This window comes from Aythya ferina (genome assembly GCF_964211825.1).
Source record: "Aythya ferina genome assembly, chromosome: 1".
Classification (NCBI taxonomy): domain Eukaryota; kingdom Metazoa; phylum Chordata; class Aves; order Anseriformes; family Anatidae; genus Aythya; species Aythya ferina.
The window spans coordinates 157,216,488-157,237,010 of NC_140296.1; the positions used below are offsets into that span (position 1 = coordinate 157,216,488).

At 36.7% G+C, this 20,523-nt stretch overlaps 1 protein-coding gene across 5 annotated transcripts in view; it reads right to left on the bottom strand.

Annotated features, from left to right (window-relative positions):
- The window catches only part of CEP290 (centrosomal protein 290), a 55,250-nt gene extending 44,131 nt beyond the window's left edge, over positions 1-11,119 (bottom strand). For 4 of the 5 annotated variants that reach the window (XM_084506246.1, XM_084506245.1, XM_084506244.1 and 1 more), the window contains exons 1-15: positions 11,061-11,119; positions 8,987-9,043; positions 8,281-8,401; positions 8,070-8,147; positions 7,220-7,289; positions 6,972-7,018; positions 6,484-6,627; positions 6,192-6,245; positions 5,144-5,296; positions 4,606-4,788; positions 4,162-4,251; positions 3,964-4,086; positions 2,452-2,575; positions 1,734-1,906; positions 591-753 (exon numbers count right to left, since the gene is read on the bottom strand). In XM_084506246.1, coding sequence (XP_084362372.1) covers positions 591-753; positions 1,734-1,906; positions 2,452-2,575; positions 3,964-4,086; positions 4,162-4,251; positions 4,606-4,788; positions 5,144-5,296; positions 6,192-6,245; positions 6,484-6,627; positions 6,972-7,018; positions 7,220-7,289; positions 8,070-8,147; positions 8,281-8,382 — 1,504 coding nt within the window. In that variant the 5' untranslated portion in view covers positions 8,383-8,401; positions 8,987-9,043; positions 11,061-11,119. Of the gene's footprint in view, positions 1-590; positions 754-1,733; positions 1,907-2,451; positions 2,576-3,963; positions 4,087-4,161; positions 4,252-4,605; positions 4,789-5,143; positions 5,297-6,191; positions 6,246-6,483; positions 6,628-6,971; positions 7,019-7,219; positions 7,290-8,069; positions 8,148-8,280; positions 8,402-8,986; positions 9,044-10,677; positions 10,865-11,060 lie in introns of those variants that run through there. The other variant, XM_084506242.1, reaches the window with a different exon arrangement.
- Between the last annotated feature and the right edge of the window lie 9,404 nt (positions 11,120-20,523).

Genomic DNA, 20,523 nt, shown 5'->3' on the forward strand with positions numbered 1-20,523 from the left:
TGGTTAAATATACACATATTTCTACACATCGTGCTCTGCATAATAACAGCAGAAGAAAGCACCATTTTACATTAGTTACTAAAAAATAAACAAACCACAATAAAATACTGCCTAAAACTAACTGTATTTATGTTTAGATTTCTTTATGTAAAAATAAGCTTCTGAATTTTTCTCTCTGTTTTCAATCTAGCATTACAATTTCAATAAGTTATGTATGATTTCCAAATACTGTATTATGAAGCTAAGTAAGTAATCTATAATCAAGGAGGAATCAAAAACAACAAAAAAAGCAACATGGAACCTATTTCCCTGCTTTCTACACTCAAGGCAACCTGTAAGCTAAACTTTAGACATGTACATACACTCTTTTTATCCTAACTGAAACTACTTGCAAATATTAGCAGACTAATACATAAGTATTAGACTAATACATAAGTATTAGTCTGTATAAGTAATACATAAGTATTAGTCTGCTAATATAATACATAAGTATACCAAGTTGTTACTTGGTATAGTAAAAATGTCCATGACACAATGTTATTTCAATTCTTACACAATAAAAAATTGAAAATATAACAGATACACCATACCTAAGCGCTCTCTAAGCTCTTCATTTTCATCAAGAAAATCATTTATTTTCAGTTCAAGTTTATTGACTTCCTTAATTAACGTTTCAATCTCGTGATCTCTTATTTTGATTTGCTTTTTTAAATCCTTTATTTCAGCAACAGCCTCTTCCAAACCATATATTCCCTGTAAAAATCCAAATGGGAATTATAAACAGATCGCATGGAAAAATAAATTATGAATCTGTGTTTCATCCTTACAAAGTTGATGACACTATTTGGAAACAAAACAAGAAGAAAATATTATGATTGAAAACTTATACTAACAAGCATAGGAGACCGCTGATAAATTATGGAAAGACAATAGTAAAGTGAAAAAAATCCTGAAGATTATAGGGATTCAAAGGAGTTGACTCAATGTCCACTAAAGCAAAGCATATTCATTTTTCTGACCATGGCATTCAGTAATTCCTAACTGCAATGCCTATTTTTTACACAAACAACATTTTCTAGAAAAAATGCCATACTATCTGTGATTTTTCATGATTGCAATGCAGGACACCAAGACTTTCAGTTTTGCTTAACTCCAAAATACCTTTGAAATCCACTTATCATAAATAGAGATTTCACCAAAAGAGTGCTAATCTTTTTTATGTTATCTTTTTTATGCTCACTGTACACACAATTTCTGAGGTATCTGAATATTTTTAATACATACTATTTAAATTAACAAATCATTAAAACCTTACTTAATAAGAAAAAAAAGTTTTCCAGTCTGTAAGCACTGTGCTTATTGCAAACAGAGCTGCTGAATAAAATCACTTCCTACAAACCTATCTTCTGATTACACAGTAAGCTCCACATATTTCAATATTGAACCCTCTTATTACAGGATTCTTTGAAGAATCCTATCTTGTTAATTCAATTAATGTTCAACGTGCTTCAGAAGCCCCTACTCATATACTAAAATTGTTAACTTGCAAAAGTTAAGTATGGTTAACAAACATGCAATCAGTAACCTCTAAAGGCATAATGAAAGAAAAAGAAAATAGCATCAGAAGTCATTCATTTAAGTTCTAATTAGAACAATGTCAATAAAAATGCAAGCAGAAAATGATCTGCTAAAAATACGATGAAATAGCCTGTCCACTCTGACAAATTATTTACCAGTTCATAGTCTTTCATTCGTTTCAGAGCCTCAACAAGTTCTTTGTCCTTTTCTTTAGCATCTGCTTCAGCTAGTTCTGCAGACTTCTCAGCCTCCTTTGTTCTCTCTTCTAGCAAGTTTAACTTTTCCTGCATTTCTCCTAAACGATTCTGCTGAGCAAGTGTTGAGAGACCTGGAAAGATAAACCTTGATCAACAATTCAACCAAGAATTCTTGCTGTCTCAGCAAGAAACACTTCACATGATGTTATAAAGATCTTCATTATCTGCTCTCAATTAAGTAATTAAAAAAGACTATATATTATTGTTTTTTTTTTTAATCATTCAATCAAACAACCCTCAAGTATGCACAAAAGGGAATTTGTTTTGAATTATATGTTAGCAATCATTTGCAACTCATTACAAAGCTGAGCTGAGACATATCTTATACTCTAACCTATAAAGTATGTAATATATAAGATTATTACATATATATGTAACATTAATTAACTATACAGGTATAGTTTTATTAGGCACTATATTACCTCTAAAACCCACTGGAGTACTGTAAATAAATTTAAACCATTTTGCATACTTGATAAATGGAAAGGAACAAAAATTTTGGAGTAGTATTACTCAAATATGGCAAACATTTTTCTGTATTTCTAAAGAATAAAGAATATATGGCAATTTTTTTGCTTCTTATTTTCTTTTAAATATACTTTAAAATAAAACTTACCTTTATCTTTTTGGAGATCATTTTTTAATTCCTCAATAAGAAACGCATTTTGTTCCATTTCTTTGGTATACTGTTCGACTTGCTCAGTAAGAAGTCTTATCTGAGCATCTCGTTCTTGCACACCCTAAAAAAAAAAAAAAAAAAAAAAAAAAGACGAAGAAATTCTTCACTGACCATCTCACTTTGGCACATTACACACACACACACACACAAAAAAAAAAAAAGCTCCATAAATTTTTCTACTGACAGGGAAACTACCAATACAGAACACCACATTGCTTCAAAATCAAAATGGAGAAATGAAATGCAGCTAATAAAAAGACCCAATAAAATTATATAACAAGCAAACATACTGTACTTACAACATAGAGTTCAGATATTATCTAGAAGTTGGATAGATAAAGGCAAAGCAGGAAAAATAAAAGAAAGAGTAAAAATAAAGCATTCACACAACACTATCACACTGACACTGAATAAATACATATATAAAAAGAAAAAATAGACTTGGAAAAAAGTTTCAGAAAATAATTACAAAAAAAATAAGCAAAATTGTAAAGACCTAACTATAACCCTTTCATATGTGAATATATATTGAACCATAACAAGTTTGATCCATTTTGTGTTACTACACAATGCTGTAACTTGATTTAATTTTTAAAAGCCTTATTTAAAAATACGCTTATTTCCATAAAACTGTTCAGAATAACATGCTCATGACTGTCATCCAAAAAAGCAACTTTTACAGAAATCTAGTCAGCTAAAAACAGACTGCATAACTGCTTATCAAAGATCTTTTCAGATGCTTTTGCCTTCTGATCAACAGAGGCTAATTGGAACTTAATTTTTTTTGTTTGTTTTTAATACTTTTTTTTTTCTGTAAGACTATACGTAATGATACATTTATTCAAAAAACACTTGAAGAAGGCTGGAAATCCTTCTAATATGTATACATTATGGAAAGCATATTGTTTGATATTGGGGCTCCTAAAGGGCTGTGAGATTTTTTGAATGTTTTATAGTTTTTCAATAAAGTGGGGAAATATAAGATCATGAAGAATTATCTAATTTGAGATTAATAAAAGAGGCACTTAATTCAGCTAGCTCTATAACATGCTGAACCACAAACTTGAACGGTATAGCACCAAGCAAGACAAGAGGACACAAAAGTTAAAACCTCTAAGTAAGACTTTTCCTTAACTTACCAATTTACTGTAATTTAACAGCATTATATTCTGGATGCTTAGGTGTTAAAACAGTCATTCTTGTAATAGTTAGAAAAGATAAATATGAAAGTAACAGAACCAACTACCAAAAGCTCCATTTATACAGAAAGGGAACATTCATTTGTGCGATATTAAGCTAACCTCATAGTGGAATAAATCAATCTGCCTTGTAATTCTCAAACGACACAGATTCTGGTCTTTGCAAACTAGGAAAGACTAAATTACTTGGTCACTAGCTTACCTAAAGAATGGTAATTTCTGTGTGTGTAATTTATCACATGGACTGTACCTGCTGAAGGGCCAGTATACTGTTTCTGTCTACATCAAGACGGGCCATTTTTATTTCCTCTTTCATGTTAAACAACATTTGCTGATATTCTATGAGTTCATCATCTTTTGAAGCTAAGATTTTCTGAAAAGGAAGATAAAATACCATCAGAATACTTGAAGCAATTCCTAAAAATTAGCGAAGAAGTATTAGAAGTACCTTCCATTCTTCAACTTTTGCATTTACAGCTGCCATGAGTGGATCATCTTCCTCATTCTTTGCTTTCAGCTGGTCTGAAAGCTCCTGGACCTAGAGATGCAATTTGGATCAATATGGTATCACAAAAGTGTTTTGCTTAAACAACATGCACATACACACACACAAACAAATGCACACATACAACTTAGCAGAAAAGCATTATGGCAGCAAGGTATAGTTCTGGTTCCTAGAACACGTGAACTCTAACATTCTTTATGAAAGTATTTTGTGATCTGCAATGAAGTTTTAAAATTTGCATCAAGGTTAAATATCACATTATTTTTAGTAAGTATTTCAGCAGTGTGCTTTAACTGGAGTTGTTGAACATTTTTGAATTTACAGAAAAATATGATGATACAATATAAAAGCAAAAAAATATATTCAATAATATAAGTTAGTTCTTACTTGAAATTTGTACTGTTCTTTCTCCTTTCTTAACTGATCCATAACAGTATCAGATTGTTGCACAATTAGTTTCATTTTATTATATTCATCCGTCATCTTCTCCATTTCTTGCACTGATTCCTCAAGATTCTTTCTCATTTCTTGGTTTTGAATGTCTAACTTCTCATTAGTTTCAGTCAAATTCTGCAGAATTAAAGCAACTGCTTTTAAAAAGTATGCATCTTAATACCTGAATAACCAGTAATTGAAAGCTACCTTAAATGTAATGCTAGAAAGTATAAATTAGCACAGAAGAGAGCATTTCACCTCTGGATCCTCAATTTCAACAAATCCTAATGACTAAGTGCTAAAAAATTACTCTAAAAGACCCGTGTCAGTAACTTCACTACCTCAGACATTCACAGATTGAGAGTTTATGAATCACAGAACCCAAATGCATTAGATATTCCCTTGCCCCGTGTCACTTAGTCTGTAAATTGGCATAGCTTTATGAAAAATACTATTGTCAGAAAGACATACTCAACAGCATCCATTTTACCTGAATTTCATCCAAATACTGGACAAGCTCATAGTTCTTTTTGGACAACTGAGATCTGTAATCAGAATAATCTCCTCTTTGTGACAGAACTGTTTCTTTTTGAGAATCTATTTGCCTCTGATAGTCAATTACATCCTGACGTAATTGTTCATTCTGCACAGAAAGCAATCAAAAAATAAATCTATTTTGAAGAGCTGAAGACAAAGTTGTTGCTTTTCTAATAAGCTAACACAAAGAGCTAAGACAAACACCATACAAATTCCTACTGTCTGCTTTTAAAAACTTAAGAAGCCTCACCTTTTTCTTTATTTGTTTTTTCTTCAGATTAAAAAGGAGAGAACAAGACCAAGAAAATAAAGCATGAAAAATATTAGATTATCTTTGTTTTAGAATTCTAAATAGGAATCAACATAAAGTCCAAACAAAGGAAAATTTTCCATATACCTGTGCATGTGTGTATATGCATACATACATGCATGTAGGTAAATGGGCACATCTGAGGAATTCTCAAGGTTCCACCAGAACATTAATTGCAATTGTTGCTGTCCATTTTATTCTGCCACAGACCAAGATTAGAGGTAATAAAGGTATAAAAGCAACCAGAAAAAATGTTTTAAGAGACTGATTTAAGAAAAAAGTATTAAAGAATGTTAACTCTATCTTTAATTTGTTCTTATATTAGCTACTTTTTGTAAAAAAATTATCTTAGCAAAAGCAGCAAGCTTAAACCAAATCCTGTCCACTATTCATCAAATCTATTTGTCAATAGAATTTATGAAAAATACTAACTGCTCAAGAAGACAAAGTCCAAAGCCGAAGTATTTTAGGGCTGTGTAAATTCAAGCATAGACAGCTCCTAACCTTAATGAACTAAGTTTCCCTTGAACAGATCTATGATAAATTTGTGAAATCTGATTAAAATCTAATAATCTATTTGTACCAGTACCTAGGAGATAATCTAGAACAGAATTAAATACCATATCACTCCCCCAAAATATGTAGAAAACTAATAATATATATTGTTTATCAGTATTAATTCTTTACTAACCTCTCTCCTTAATTTGATGTTTTCATTTTCTGTATCTTCATTTCGAAGAGAAAGCTAGAATAAGATGATAAAATTCTTATTGTGTGTGTGTGTATTGTTAGCAATATACATGCATATGTATACTATATACGTAAACTATGAAAGCAACGAACCCAGAAACAAAACAGAAAATGAATGCACAGTGGTCCTATTTTTATTTTTTATTTTTTTTAGATTTCAGAGGCTCTTTTCAAAACATGAAATTTTCAAACACAGTTCCAGAACTGGTTTAGAGATTTCAAGCCATTCTTACCTGTTCATTCACTTTCTTCTCTTTTTCCAATTCCTTTTCTATTTCTGTTAACTGTCTCTCTTTTTGTTCTACTTGTTTCTCCAGTTGGCGGATCTCATCACGCAAAAAGCGAGTATCACGACCACCAGCAGATCTTTGTGCCATCTTAAGAGCATTAAAACGATACAATAAATATAGTACTGTTCTTTAAAATAGCGGGAGGGGAGGGATACTAAGCCTAATGTTCAAGAAAAGCAACAGGAAGGTCTCACTAGCTTCTTTTTTGAAAAAAAGATAAAAAAGAATTAATTAAAAAAAAAAAGATTTATTCAAATAAAGACAATTTTATTGTAGATACAAGTCTTTTTAAAAAGGAGGCTGGTAAATATTCATAAGCTAGTAAAAAGAATTAAATAAAGCTTATGGCTATTATGTTTCCTTAGCTATTTAAAACAGTATTGTAAAAAATATAAAAAGCAGCATTCTATAAACAAAATTTTAAAACATACCTCTAATTCATTTTCCAGCTTCATCATTTTTGTTTTAAATAGATTTTCTGTTAAAATAGAGTAGACACAGAGAATTAACCAGCAAAGTACATAAAGCAACAATGTTAACTTCGCAGCCTTTAAATATTTGGCCCCTCTGAAGCAACTGACTTTTTATCAGTCAGTATTTTATTCACTCTGTTAAATTAAAAAGAAACAAATACATTATATTTAACAAATCATTTATGAATAGCTTAAGGTTTACTTACCACATTTGGCTTGTTCTTCCCCAGCTTTTTCAACTTCCTCCAGTGCCAGCTCCACCTCTTGAGCTTTCATCTGGCAAAAAAAGCATAGTAAGCAAAGAAAAAAGATTTACTAACATAAATTAAAAGAGTATTTCATGGACCATGCATTTAGAAGTATGAAAACATTTACAAAAGAACATTTTTCTTTTCAAACAAAGGAAACCGCTCATTTTCCCTACAATTAAGAATTTCAGACCGTTGAAATATTTTCTTTAGTAATTTATTCTAAGCAGCTATCTAAACATTCAAAAGCATGTAGCTGAGAATAGTGATAAAAAATAAAAATAATAATTAAAAAAAAATAAAAATAAAACCAATGTGCTAACCTGTGCAGCTTTTATTTCTTGATTTTGGTATGTTTATGAGTAAATACAAAATGCAATAGACTTACAGGACCAGTTTTAGGGTAGACAAGTTTCTTACATTTGCAGTGACAGTTTTAAAGTTACTCCAAAACATCACCCTACCATAAAACCTTTGATTAAAGTTAAAATCATAATAAATTACTTACTACATCTAACTTATTTGTGAAATATCTTTGCATTACCTGTAAAACTAAGATTCCCTAACTACATAACTACGTTCACCCATTCACTTCACTTCCCACTGGTACATGCCATAACCCCAGCTGCTGCAAACAGTTACTCTGTTGCACGCACACATTTAGTACACAAATCCTTGTTAAGAGTAACCAGTACACTTAATTCAAGAAAAGAGAGAGAAAAAAAAAAAAAAGTAATCACGTTTTCATTGAAATAAAAAATAAGCAGATGTACCTACGGAACTGTAGTAAGTGAGGATTAATACAAACCTTCATTAGTGACTGAGTAATTTTAAAAAGATGTATCAACTGTTCAGGAGTTTCATTTTTCAAGTTTTTCCCATCAACCTAAAGAGACAACAGTGTTTTTATACAAATATCGATGAAATTCAGAAAATAAGCATTTATGTATGTGACAGACAAGAGAGTATAGAGGAGAATGCATAGCAAAACTAGTATGTTCTGTTTTCCCCTTGAGTACCTTGGACACAGTCTCTAGCAATCTGTCTGCCAGTTCCTCTTGACTAGGCAAAGCATCTGGATCAACTCTCATAAGCTTCTTCCAATCTAAAATGGGTGCCATATTGATTTTATAGTATTTTCTTGGAAAAAAAAATATAGAAATAACAATTATGAGACATTAGCACTGCCCATCAGTTGTTTATCATATGACTTAAAGGAGGCTAGTGAACAACACAAAATGATATTAATAACCATATGGATTTTTTAATAAATGTACTGATTAACATTCAGTTCACATTTTGCTCCGTTGTAAATAAGTAGACTATAGTCTACGTAGACTATAGTGAAACCATGTTTTAAGTTAAAATTAGATCATGCAAAATCAAAGAATTTGTGATTCAAACCCTGAACATCAAGATGCATGTGAAACCTCAATTTTCACTTCTAAATGTTATTCAGTTCTTCCCAATTTCTCTTGAATCTGCCCTTCCATGATAAAAATCTCCTTATATTGATAAAATTGTTATTTCCTATATATTTAACCAACACCTGCTTCAGTCTGATGCTACAAGTGTCCATTTCTTGATATTAATTTCTAAGATACTAAACTCTTGCATTAAGCATCCTTTCCTTTTGATTAGAATACTTGAATTGAGACAGGACTGCAAACTGACAAATATATAAATTGGAAGTAATGCACAGTTTTGTTCTACTCTACTGCTTACCAGCCAGATGCTATAGGTGACGGTGACTTGTCATGTACCTGGAAGTCAATGCAATGCCTGAAAAAGACAAAAGAGATTGGAAGACTTGGATTATTATGTTTTTCAGAGCTGTCTCTGACCTATATTGCCAAACCTTAAAAAGCAGATTCTGTCACATTTCAAAAATTTATTTACATGTTGCCCTTAAATTATAAATATAGTATAAATGGTTAGGAAAATTAAGAAAACAATAATAAAACCAACTAGGACGCTTAATTTATTAATATTCAATAAACTTGATGATGCAAAAAGGATATATATTTTACTGGAAAAAATCAAGCTGAATCAATAACCATAACAAAGGTTTATGCTAAGCGTATCTCAAGATCTGTTCCCTCATTCACTGTTCATCATTTAAACATTCAACAACTGAAACTTCCACCTTTAATGAAAGTCTGAACAGGTATTACTTTCACAGAACATATTCCTGAGCAACCTGAGAGAAGAGCTGTAAAACTCTGAAATCTACCTTTACCCCTAAGGGAAGAGAAAAATCACCCTTTCCTCATCTTCTTTGAATATGCGAATTACTTCAGAGCCCCCTGTATTTATCATTTCTTCAGTGTTCATTAAATGTTTTAGAAACCTCACATTCCATAAAAAACATGACTTGGTAAGGATGATATAGCTTTAAATTAAAAGAAGGTAAGTTTAGATCAGATATAAGGAGGAAATTCTTTATTCAGAATATGGTGAAGCACAGGCTGAGAAGCTGTGGATGCCCCATCCCTGTAAGTGTTCAAGGCCATGCTGGATGGGGCTTTGGGCAACCTGGTCTGGTGGGAGGTGTCCCTGCACATGACAGGGGGATTGGAACTGGGTGTTCTTTAAGGTCCCTTCCAACCCAAACTATTCTATTATTATATATACATAATTGCTTTTCTGTTTTGTTGTAGATGACAAAGGAAAATACAAGAAAATTACATGCAGGTGCATAACTGGTCTTGGTATTCTCAGTTTTTCAGTTCATCCAGTGCTACTTGGATTAACTAATATATTTTTAACACTAATATAGTTTTCAACATTTAATGAGACGTAGAAAATAAATATATGACTATCAAATCTATTCTGAGAGTAAAAGCACAACCTTACAACTGTTGATCTTTCCTTACCTTTCTCATTTAAAATTCCTTTTCCTTAACTTATAAAATGTCTTTAAGAAAGTATCAGTCTTGAAACGGTATCAAAAGGAAGAGAGATATAAACAAAATAATCAAAATTGTTGGGAGACCATCTACAGTAAGATATAGGGGGGGCACAAGTGTGAAGTGTGGAGTATGTTTTACAGTATATGCATATTGGAGGACAATAAAAGGGAAGTGAATTCTTCCTAAAATTTAGCTGATTCCTTCCGCTTGGTAGAATGTGTGCTTTTATTTGACAGAAGGTCTGTGAGGTGAAACAAGGAGATCAGGGCTCTAAAAAATGTGAAACATATATGCTTTTAATGGTAGCCATCACAACATTTTCTTGACTTTCTTTAGGCACCAAACATACAAAAAATAGCCTGATGTTATAAAGTTCTGTGAGTACTGATAAAATAGGAGTGCTGGGCACATTCACATACTATCAGAACTTGATAGGATATTCAGGAGGGCCTACAAGAGACCGTGCAAAGCAGAGGCAGCCCAAGCACCACAGAGATTCCTCACCATCCCAGGGACACTGGGCATCAACACAAACACCTGCTCCTCTTCCATAATGGTGTGTAGAAGGCATATCACAGTCACAGATACTTGAGCGAGACTGAATATCAAGAAGCAGCAAAGACAGGTGGGACACGCACTAACTTTCTGTTAGTTTAGCGGAGCTCACCTAGATTAAGCTACCTAGGATTTCCAAACTAGGTCACCCAGACTAGCTCCAATACACTAGCTCTACAGAGCACCACATCCCCACCACAGAGCTCCTTGTGCAGGGCCCCCATTTCCTTCCAACTGCCACACTCCCTCCCGAGATGCCGCAGGGACAGACCGACCGCCGTCCCTGCAGGACGTCCCCGCCCTGCCCCCGTTTCAGACCCTGCGGAACTCACGGACTGCCCGACCCGCTCACGGCAACGGCCCCCAGACACCTCCGCAGGGAGAGGAGCAGGGCCCCCCCTGCTGGTCCCCCGGCCCCAGCCGCCTTCCGCCCGCCTCCCCCCGGCCGTCGGCAGCGCCGGCCCCGGCCGCAGCCCCTCGGGCCGCCCCTTGGCCTCACCGCTCCGCCAGGGCGGCGGCGGCGACAACGGAGGCCGCTGCCAGGCGATGCCCGCAGCCTCGCCCAGCGTCTCCGGTGCCTGGAACCGGGAGACGCGCAGGGGCGGGGAGAGAGAAAGAGACGCGGGCCTCGCGGCGGACTACGAGTCCCAGCATGTCGCGCGGCTCCCGGCACACCCCGGGGCCCCGAGGGGAGCTCTGTCCCGGCATCCTCTGCTTGGGCAGCGCCAGCTGGGGGCGGCGGCGGCGGCGGCTCCGCGGCGGTCTCAGTCAGGTAGGGCGGGCGGTGGCGGTGGCGGTGGCGGCGGCAGGCAGGGGCTGCTCTCTGCTCGCAGGGTCCCGGGGTAGGGCTCGGCGGAGCCGCCGCTGCCCGCGGTGGTGCTCCCCGCTGCTTGGGGTCGCGCTTCGGTGCGGCCTCGGTCCCCCGAGCTTCCCCGGCCCGCTCCGCGCCTTTCCGTGGATTTCCTAACGGGGGCTGCCCCGGAGGCAGCGTGCCCTCTCCCGGGCCGTGCCGGGGTGTGTGCGTGCGCCTGTCTGCGTGGCCTCGGCCTCCAGGTAGCCGCTGGTCGGGCCCCGGAGGGCTGCATCCATAAAACTGCCGGGGTCCCGTGAGCGCTGCCAGCCGGCGAGGGGGGCTGAGCGTTGGTAGTGGTCCGACGGCCCAAAAGGTTCGGGGTCCCTTGTTACAGCTAACTAGGCGTGAACACATCCTAAATAAAAACGGAAAACTAGCAACTACTTGAAGTGTTTTTAGATGTTATGTGTTCATTCAACGGGTGTGTTAAAAGCTGAAGATAATTCTTTTTTTTTGTTGTTGTTTTTTAATCAAAAGACAAGGTGGTAATCTTTTGTTTTTTACCTTCTGGATTAATCATACTTCTCTTCTTTGCGATTGCTTAATCAGCATTGCTGTTTAATGAAGGCTGACAAGATGCAAGATGCTCGACACACCTAATTACATAACTTGTTCTGGTCATGTCGTAAGCCTTAACTGTTGATTGAAGGTAAAGGCTTATATCTGACCCAGAGGTTGGTTAGTTACATCTCTCTATGTAAAAAGAGTAAACTTCGTGGTTAGGGGAGAGAAATCACAGAATCATCTAGGTTGGAAGAGACCTCCAAGATCATCGAGTCCAACCTCTGACCTACCACCAACAAGTGCTCCACTTATCACTAGACCATATCACTAAGGTCTACATCTAAACAACTTTTAAAGACCTCCAGGGATGGTGACTCAACCACTTCCCTGGGCAGCCCATTCCAATACCTAACAACCCTTTCAGTAAAGAAAGGAAAAGGAAGAGGGACTGGATTGTATTTCTAAAATTCAAAATGTTGCAAAAAATAAAATTGGTCATGATTGAGTGTAAAACAATGAATTCTTAACAGAAGTGACTTTATAGGTGAAGCAGGGGACCCACAGAGAATAATGCTGCCTTGCTGCAAAATGAGCTTTCGGAAAATGGATTTTGATTCCCCTGTGATTTAGGAAATAAAATCACCCATTTGTTACGTTCATGAAGTTCAACAAAGCCTAGTGCAAGGTCTTGCACCTAGGTCAGGGCAGTCCCAAGCACAAGCTGAGCAGAGAATGGGTTGAGAGCAGCCCTGAGGAGAAGGACCTGGGGGTGTTGATGGATGAAAAGCTCAACATGAGCTGGCAGTGTGTGCTTGCAGCCCAGAAAGCCAACTGTATTCTGGGCTGCATCAAAAGCAGTGTGGCAAACAGGGTGAGGGAGGTGATTGTCCCCCTCCGCTCTGCTCTTGTCCCACCTGGAGCCCTGCGTTCAGCTTTGGGGCCCCCAGCACAAGGACATAGAGGAGGGCCACAAGGATGATCAGAGAGCTGGAGCATCTTCCTCTGAAGACCGGCTGAAGGAGCTGGCGTTGTTCAGCCTGAAAAAGAGAAGGCTCTGGGAAGACCTTGTAGCAGTAGCAGCCTGTTAGAGTAGTTCCAGAGGAGATCTAAGAGGCTGATAAGAGGGCTGGAGCACCTCTCCTACTAAGACAAGCTGAGAAAGTTGGGATTGTTCAGCCTGAAGAAGAGAAGGTTCCCTGGAGACCTCATTGAAGCCATCTGGTACCCAAAGGGGGCCTACAGTAAAGCTGTGGAAGAACTCTTTGTCAGGGAGTAGAGTGATGGGACAAGGGGTAATGGCCTTAAACTAAAAGAGTGTAGGTTTAGATTAGATATGTGGAAGAAATTTTTCACTCAGAGAATGGTGAGGCACTGGCACAGGCTGCCCAGAGAAGCTGTGGATGCCCCATCACTGGCCAGGCTGGATGGGGCTTTGGGCAACCTGGTGTGGTGGGAGGTGTCCCTGGAACTAGATGGTCTTTAAGGTCCCTTCCAAGCCAAACTGTTCTATGTTAAGATGCCTCTGAATAGAAACATCTTTTTTTATCTTCTTCTGTAGCTTAATAAGCTGTAGAGGCTAATATAACTGTTTAATGTGTTTTAGCTTTTCTTTTTTTTTTTTTGTGGTCTTCTGTTACAGAATCAAGATAAAATACTGATTACATATACTGGCAGTGTAACTACATCTTGGTTATAATTCTGTAGTGCAGCAAATGAAGATCGATGCAGAACTAAAGTAGATATTGAGGGAGGCGTGAAAAATGAAAACGAAAAGAGTGAAATGGAAACGTAAATCCCACATAAAGTGGCAAAATGTTTAAAATGCAGAGTGGCTTAGAGCAAGTGAGTTAATATTTTTTTTTAATTTTTTTTTTCCTGCCTTGACATCTCTGTCTATATAACACTTATGTAAGTTGATCGTTGTTTGGTGAGAATACATGCTTGTAGTTCTGGAGCCGGGAATCATTTTAGTTCCATAGCAGAGCTCCCTGGTGGAAGAGTGAGGCATCCATGTTAAGCCACAGTTTTGATAACACTATGCTATTTCAAAGAGCTAATTCAGAACTGAATTATGAGAGATCAAATGGAATGTCATTTCAAAACAAGAAAACAAACAGAAGTCATCATATACAGACCAAGCATGCTAAATAAGGACATGAATAGCAGAGTCTTTTCAGCTTATGCCACCCATGTAGTTCAACTGCTCTTTGGAGTTAACGAACACACAGTTTCTACTGTTTGTGTTTTCTGGAACACTGAGTGTCAATCTGTTTGAGCATTATTTTAGGGACAGTTTCTACATCAGTGTCCTGTTAAGGAAACAAATCATGTTGTTCAGTGTAAATATACGATGTATTTTGTTTTTCTTTGAATATATGGCTTGTTAGGAAGAAAAAAAAATATAGTGTTACTGAAGTGTTTGGTCCTCTTAATGATTTTAAGGTATATATTACGCTACATGTGTATTTGTGTATTTCAGGTATTTCTATTTCAACTGACTGTTGAAACAAGCTGAAGCTGCTAAACCGCCAGCTAAACCAGTATCTTCCTCTTAGCCATGTTTAAGCTTTGATCCAGGATATCCTAAAATGTCTGAGTGTTAGTTAAAATACTTGGTTGCTAGCAAACTCCTATCAGTCTTTCCTCTGGCATTCAGCACAGGTTCTTACTTATGTCAGAGCTGCCATTTTTCATCTAGTCAATTCTTCAAAACTGTGCTTCTTCAGAAGATGAGTATCTATTCCCTTCCTAGGGAATGAAAATTGCTTCATGTTTGCAGAAGAAAGTTGCTGCATTGAAACTTCTCTTGTTATATTTGTTCTGTTCTGGGTCTCAGCAAGAAGAAAAGGAGTCCAGGCATGTTTTACATTCTTCCTCCTGTCTTCCCAAATACAGCTTGCCTTCTCTCATATATGATGCAAGCCCAATCATTAAAATGTCAGCTGTGCATCTAAGTTGATTCATACTGGAGTTGTACCTTGGAGTGACATTTTAAAGAGATGATAATTTTAAAGGCTTTGTTGGAAAGAGACAACAGAAAGGAAATAGTGATATCTTTCCATTATTAAACATTGATAACAAGTTGGCAGGAGTATTAGGTTTAGCAAGAAAAAAAATAAAAATAAAATGGAGGTAAGTAGGCAAGACCAGTGGGGACAGTAGTGGAGTCTTAGGTACTGAATTAAAACAGCATTTTAAAGTGACAAAGCTGCTGGCTTTGGCAGTCTGTTGTATACATCAATGCTGGTGTTCCTCATTTCAGTATTGGATTAACTTGTTGCTCCAGTGAAAAAAAAATAATGTGTTTTTAACTGTTGTTTATTACACTTGATAATTTAAGTCAATTGTGTGTGCTTTAAATATGTTTTAAATAGTTTAGGGTGTCAGTTATTATCAAAGTCCGTTTATCCAAGGCAAATAAGATGCCCAGCTGTTTTTTGGCAGCTCTTCCATGTATGGGTATCTCTTTGCTGGTTTTAGAATTCCAAATGAGAGAGCGGAGAACCCACGCTTTATGATTAGGTATGTGCGTAAATGATCATTAGTTTGTTTGCAAAGCTTTTCAAGAAACTTCCTGATCCCTTTGTAAATTGCTTTGTTTCTGTTTTCAGCTGCCTAATTAATACACACAAAATAAAGTTCCTTGAGATTTACATAATAATTATGTTTCACATTAACAGACAATGCTTTATGCGTGCAAAATGAAAAAAAAAATAGTCTGTAACTGTGTGGACTTACAGACTAATTCCTTATTGATACTTGCATCGACAATTCCACAGAATAGTTGCTGACGTCTTTGTGTGATTAAAATGTCAGGTGTATTTTTAATATTTAGTCTTTAATGAAGCATCAATGAAAATATTCTTAGAATAATAGACAGGAGTCTTTAGAATATATTAACAATTCTGTTTTATGGACAGTAAGTTGATTTTTTTTAGTTTTCTGAGAGCATGAACTAAATTTTAAAAAACTGTTAAAAGCTGCAAATATTAATATGTAAATTTTGCTGTTTTTTTCAGAAATAATAGGAGCTCTCATAGAAAAATTGGAAGAGATGAAAACTTTGCAGTTGGGGCAACTGTTTGAGATGAACTTTAATGAATGTTTTTGTTCCACTCAGCTTCGCTGAGCAAATGCTGAGGAGGGGTAGGTGGACTGTACAGGTGTTTTCCCATACAGAAATGCTATGCTTTTCAATAATTCAATCACTGCCAGTATTATTTTTTTTAAAAAGAAATATACATGTATTACTTAAAGCGTTTTCTTTGAAGTAGACCTTATCAAAACAAATATTCATACCCTTCAGAGTTGTAAAAGAAGCAAGTGCCATTACCCAGAAGAAGAGAAATTTAAAATCTATTCAAGTTCCTAAAATTAGGTCATAAGGTTTATCTGAATATAAAGTGTCTCCTTTAAATGTTGATGTAAGGTGGCAGATAACATGTTTATTAGCTGATAGCTAACGGTAGAGTGGTAGATAGCTGTTGTTTTTTTAAGGACTGCAACTGTACTCCCTAAATGCAACCTAATTTCGCCTAAATTCATATGGGCAAAAGGGGGCATCCATACTTCCAAATTTCCCAAGCAAGGATGCAGAGCATCTCTGGTTTTTGTGCGTATTTGCGTTCATTTATTTGTGCAGACTTCTGTATTTTGAGGCGTGCTGCTCTCATCAGTTTGTATTGTCCTGGATTTGGTTGTGATTGTGGAGAAACATTTTCTTGTTCTCCTACTTCTCCAAAAGTGTTTTTTTTTTTTCTCATATATTCCTACTGTCTGTAAATCTTGAAAAAGACTGCATGAACCAGTAAGGGATTCCCAGCGTGCTGGAGGAGGAAGGTTGCATGCCTTACAAGACAAACCTGCTGGAGAGCTCTGGTTCTTTTCCATCCTTTTCACTTTGTATCTATGAACATGCATGGAAATGGTGCATTGTGGAATGCAGATTTCTATGTCAAACATCTTGAGGAAACTAGCCTAACAAGCAGGCGTTATACGCGGCTTCCTCATGCTGTTTTTCCACAATCAGCTCTCACAGTCATGTAGCATGTCTCTCAAAGCGTATCTTGCCACTTATTGTTTGTGGCAAACTGTAATATTTGTATATTGAACTGTATATTCTTCCTGACAGGTTCAAGTATTGTTGTAAATTAAAATGTTTGGCAGAAATCTTGGAAATGAAGTACTTGTCAGTCCTGATTTTATACAGTCAAATTAGGTCTCAGTGGTTGTTTTTAGATCATGAATTGACAGTCATACAGCCCAAGGGCTGATTAAAGTATCAGAGGTACAGTTTTAGGAGTTATGAAAGTAAAAGGGTTTTTTTTGTTAGTTAGTTAGTTTTTTTAAATAAAGTAAAAAAATATTGAGGGACAATCAACCTGTTTACGTGAGTTGGACCAGTCAGTTATGTGGTTCTCCATCACAGCAAGCCTGTGTTTAAAAAAGAAATAAAAACAAAAGAAGTTGTTGAGCAGCATGTTTTACAGATACTTATCAATACATCCATCGCTCGGAATGGTGGAATACTGGCACTTGCAAGCCCATGCTTGTGTTGCTACCAAATTTCCATGTGCCTGTTGAGTGAGCAAGGGAGAAATCCACTCACCATGACTCGCATGCCAAAGCTTCAGCAGCCTCTTGGACATCTGTGATCTATGACTTCCTTTGTCTTGCATACTCCTTAGATGGCTTCTTGCTTTCCAATGTCAAAATGAGAACTAATTAGTTGATGTGAATGAAGAGTGTTGGCTGCCAGATGGCAATTGCTATTTTCCTCAGAGATTAATGGCAGACATACCGCTGCCTGACGTAGCGAGTACAGATTAGCTTTTATAAGCTTCCTTCATTGTTGACCGTTCTGAATATGGAGTTTGGTGGACTCAGTTGTAGCAGCAGATAAGAGGTTCTGGTTTTGATGATAAGTCTTCCTTTCCTTGTCATGCTATATGTCATAAAGGGCAGCAAAGACACCTTTCCCATATGTATGCTTTAATTCAGCAAGAATGTTAAACTACCCTGTAGTCAGACCAGATAGAAAAAGTGATTTTCCTGACTTTAGCATAGATTCCAGAAAAATAAGATCTCAGAAGGCCAGAGTGCAAGTGAGTAGTAGTCAATTATCCACGCTGCAGTTTTGTGCAGTCTACAGATTTTACATGGCCTTGCATTTCCCATTTTTCTCTTGCTTGCAGAAGCAGGTTGCTGGAAAATGGGGGCCCTTCTGGATTTTTTATGCCCTTCTGTTGCCAAGTGAGCTTTTGCACACTGCAGAAGTTTGAGGGCGCTCTGCTGGGATGCATTTGAGATTACCAAGCTTGCAGCAGTTCAAGTACTGTGTTGCATGGCTTCTTGCTAAAACCAGAACAATGCGTTTTATTGCATGTGTTTGCTTCTTACATTAAATTTAGTAAGTTGTTAAGAATTGTTTGGGAATGTCTGTGGCTCAAATACTTGTCTGAAGAGGAAAACTTACAGACATGTATTTGCATTGGTGGCATTTGAAATGTACAGGTGTAGGGAAGGGCAAGGAGCAAATAAGAAAATTTTGATGATAAAGCTTTTTCAGAGATCTAAAACAGACTTTTCTGATGGTGAAATAACCACTTAAACCAGACTTTGGATGTGGCTAAAATCTTTATGTGCTTTACAGTTCCCTTTGATTAAAAAGAAAACAGTAGTACTTTACCTACTGGTGGCATGCAGGTAAATATAGCATTGTCAGGGAACAGTGTGGTTAGCAGTTGTGTAAAATTAGAATTCTGGATTGAAGAAATGCTAGAAGATGGGAATAAAAATAAAGGCTTGTAAGAGCATCAGAATTGCCTAGGATTAAAGGGTAAGTAAAGTAGCTGTGTTAACGTATATTCTGTGTAGGGCAAAGTACAAACCTACAAAAAGTAGTTGAGCTAGCAATTGAGATTGGATAAACTCATTCCTTTGGATAGAAGTCTCTGCTTAGAGATCTATCTTGTTTTCTTCCCAGCTGTTCAGCAGTAGCTGTTTCTGAAATAGGAATGTTTAAGAATTACCTCAGAATTAGACTCCGAAACTCAAAGCAGTATCTTCAAGGGTTTGCTGCTCCAAGTGAGCAGTAAACTTACAAAAGAAGTCTCAACTCACCAAAAACCTTTTTACCTAATGATGCGTTTTCTTAAAGAGGGAATTTAAATCTTCAGCTTGGTTCTGTATGGCAATGTTACCTCATCCCTTACTTTTTAGAACATGGTATTTCAGAAATGTAGGTTTCTATGTTGACAAATCATTACATGCTACTTGTAGGTCCTTTTCAAATACCACTGCTTTTCAGCAGAGCTAGTGAACTTAAAAAAGCAGGAAGTACACTGTTCAGAAGCTGATTCAAGCAAGGAAATTCAAACTGTTTCTCACAGGCTAATAGCAGATTCTTCTTGTCTGCATTCTTGGGGAAGGGGGATAAAAAAAAAAAAAAAAAAGTACATAAACCTCTGATGGGTTGAAATTCAAAAAGGGGATATCTTTCCATGTATTCCTGTAGTATGCTTTTTTTTGTTTGTTTTGTTTTGTTTGTTTTTAATAAGACTTCTCTGCCAATATGTGATCAGACTTAATCTTCGCTAAAGTACTCTGACCTAGGCTAGTATAAAGATGCATGCTTTGACATTTAACATAGCTTTTTATCTTCTTTATTACAAAGGTGGTGACGACTAAAAAAAAGGCTCTTTCTTGGTTGAAATAACAGCAATAGCCAGAGCTGCGAGTACTATAGAAAAGAAAACCTTTGCTATTATGTGAGTAACAGTGACTGGGTTGGTTCTGATTTCTTTTAAGTGATCCTTGTCTTGGTGTTAGTATAACTACACCTGCATCTCGTTGCATGTGTTCCTTGCAGTGCCGCTGCTCGTTTACCTTTACCACTACTTCTGATAGGTGATTGTCATGCTCTCAGGCCACGCTGCAGACCACGACTGAGATTACCTGTCTGGATAAGATAGCTTTGCTCACCTATTTTTGCAGGATATCATAGTATAATTTGAACGCTGTTATTAAAAAGTATATAATGTTAAACAAAAACAAAAAAGGAGCATTTCAGGACTTAGGAGAAGCAAACACTTTAAAGTTGGTTAGTTATTTGAGAGCTATAATGTGTGAACCTTGCTAGATACAAGGCTGATGTTTTTACATATTACTGATCCACATTATCTTACTAATACTACCCATTCAGTGCCCATACAGGTGTTTCCCCCCTTCCTAGTTTTGGGGGAAATGCTATATTATTTGTTCAGTCATCTCTCCTTTTTCTCAAAACTAAGTCACTGTTCAACTGTCTGTAGTTTTTCAATATCTTTAGTCCAAAGAATTGGCACTAAGCCATGTTGTGTTAACCAGTGGTCAGAAAGAATGCCTTTGTACTGTAATTGCCTTCTTGCTTATTCTTCCAGGGCAAAACTGTTTCCAAA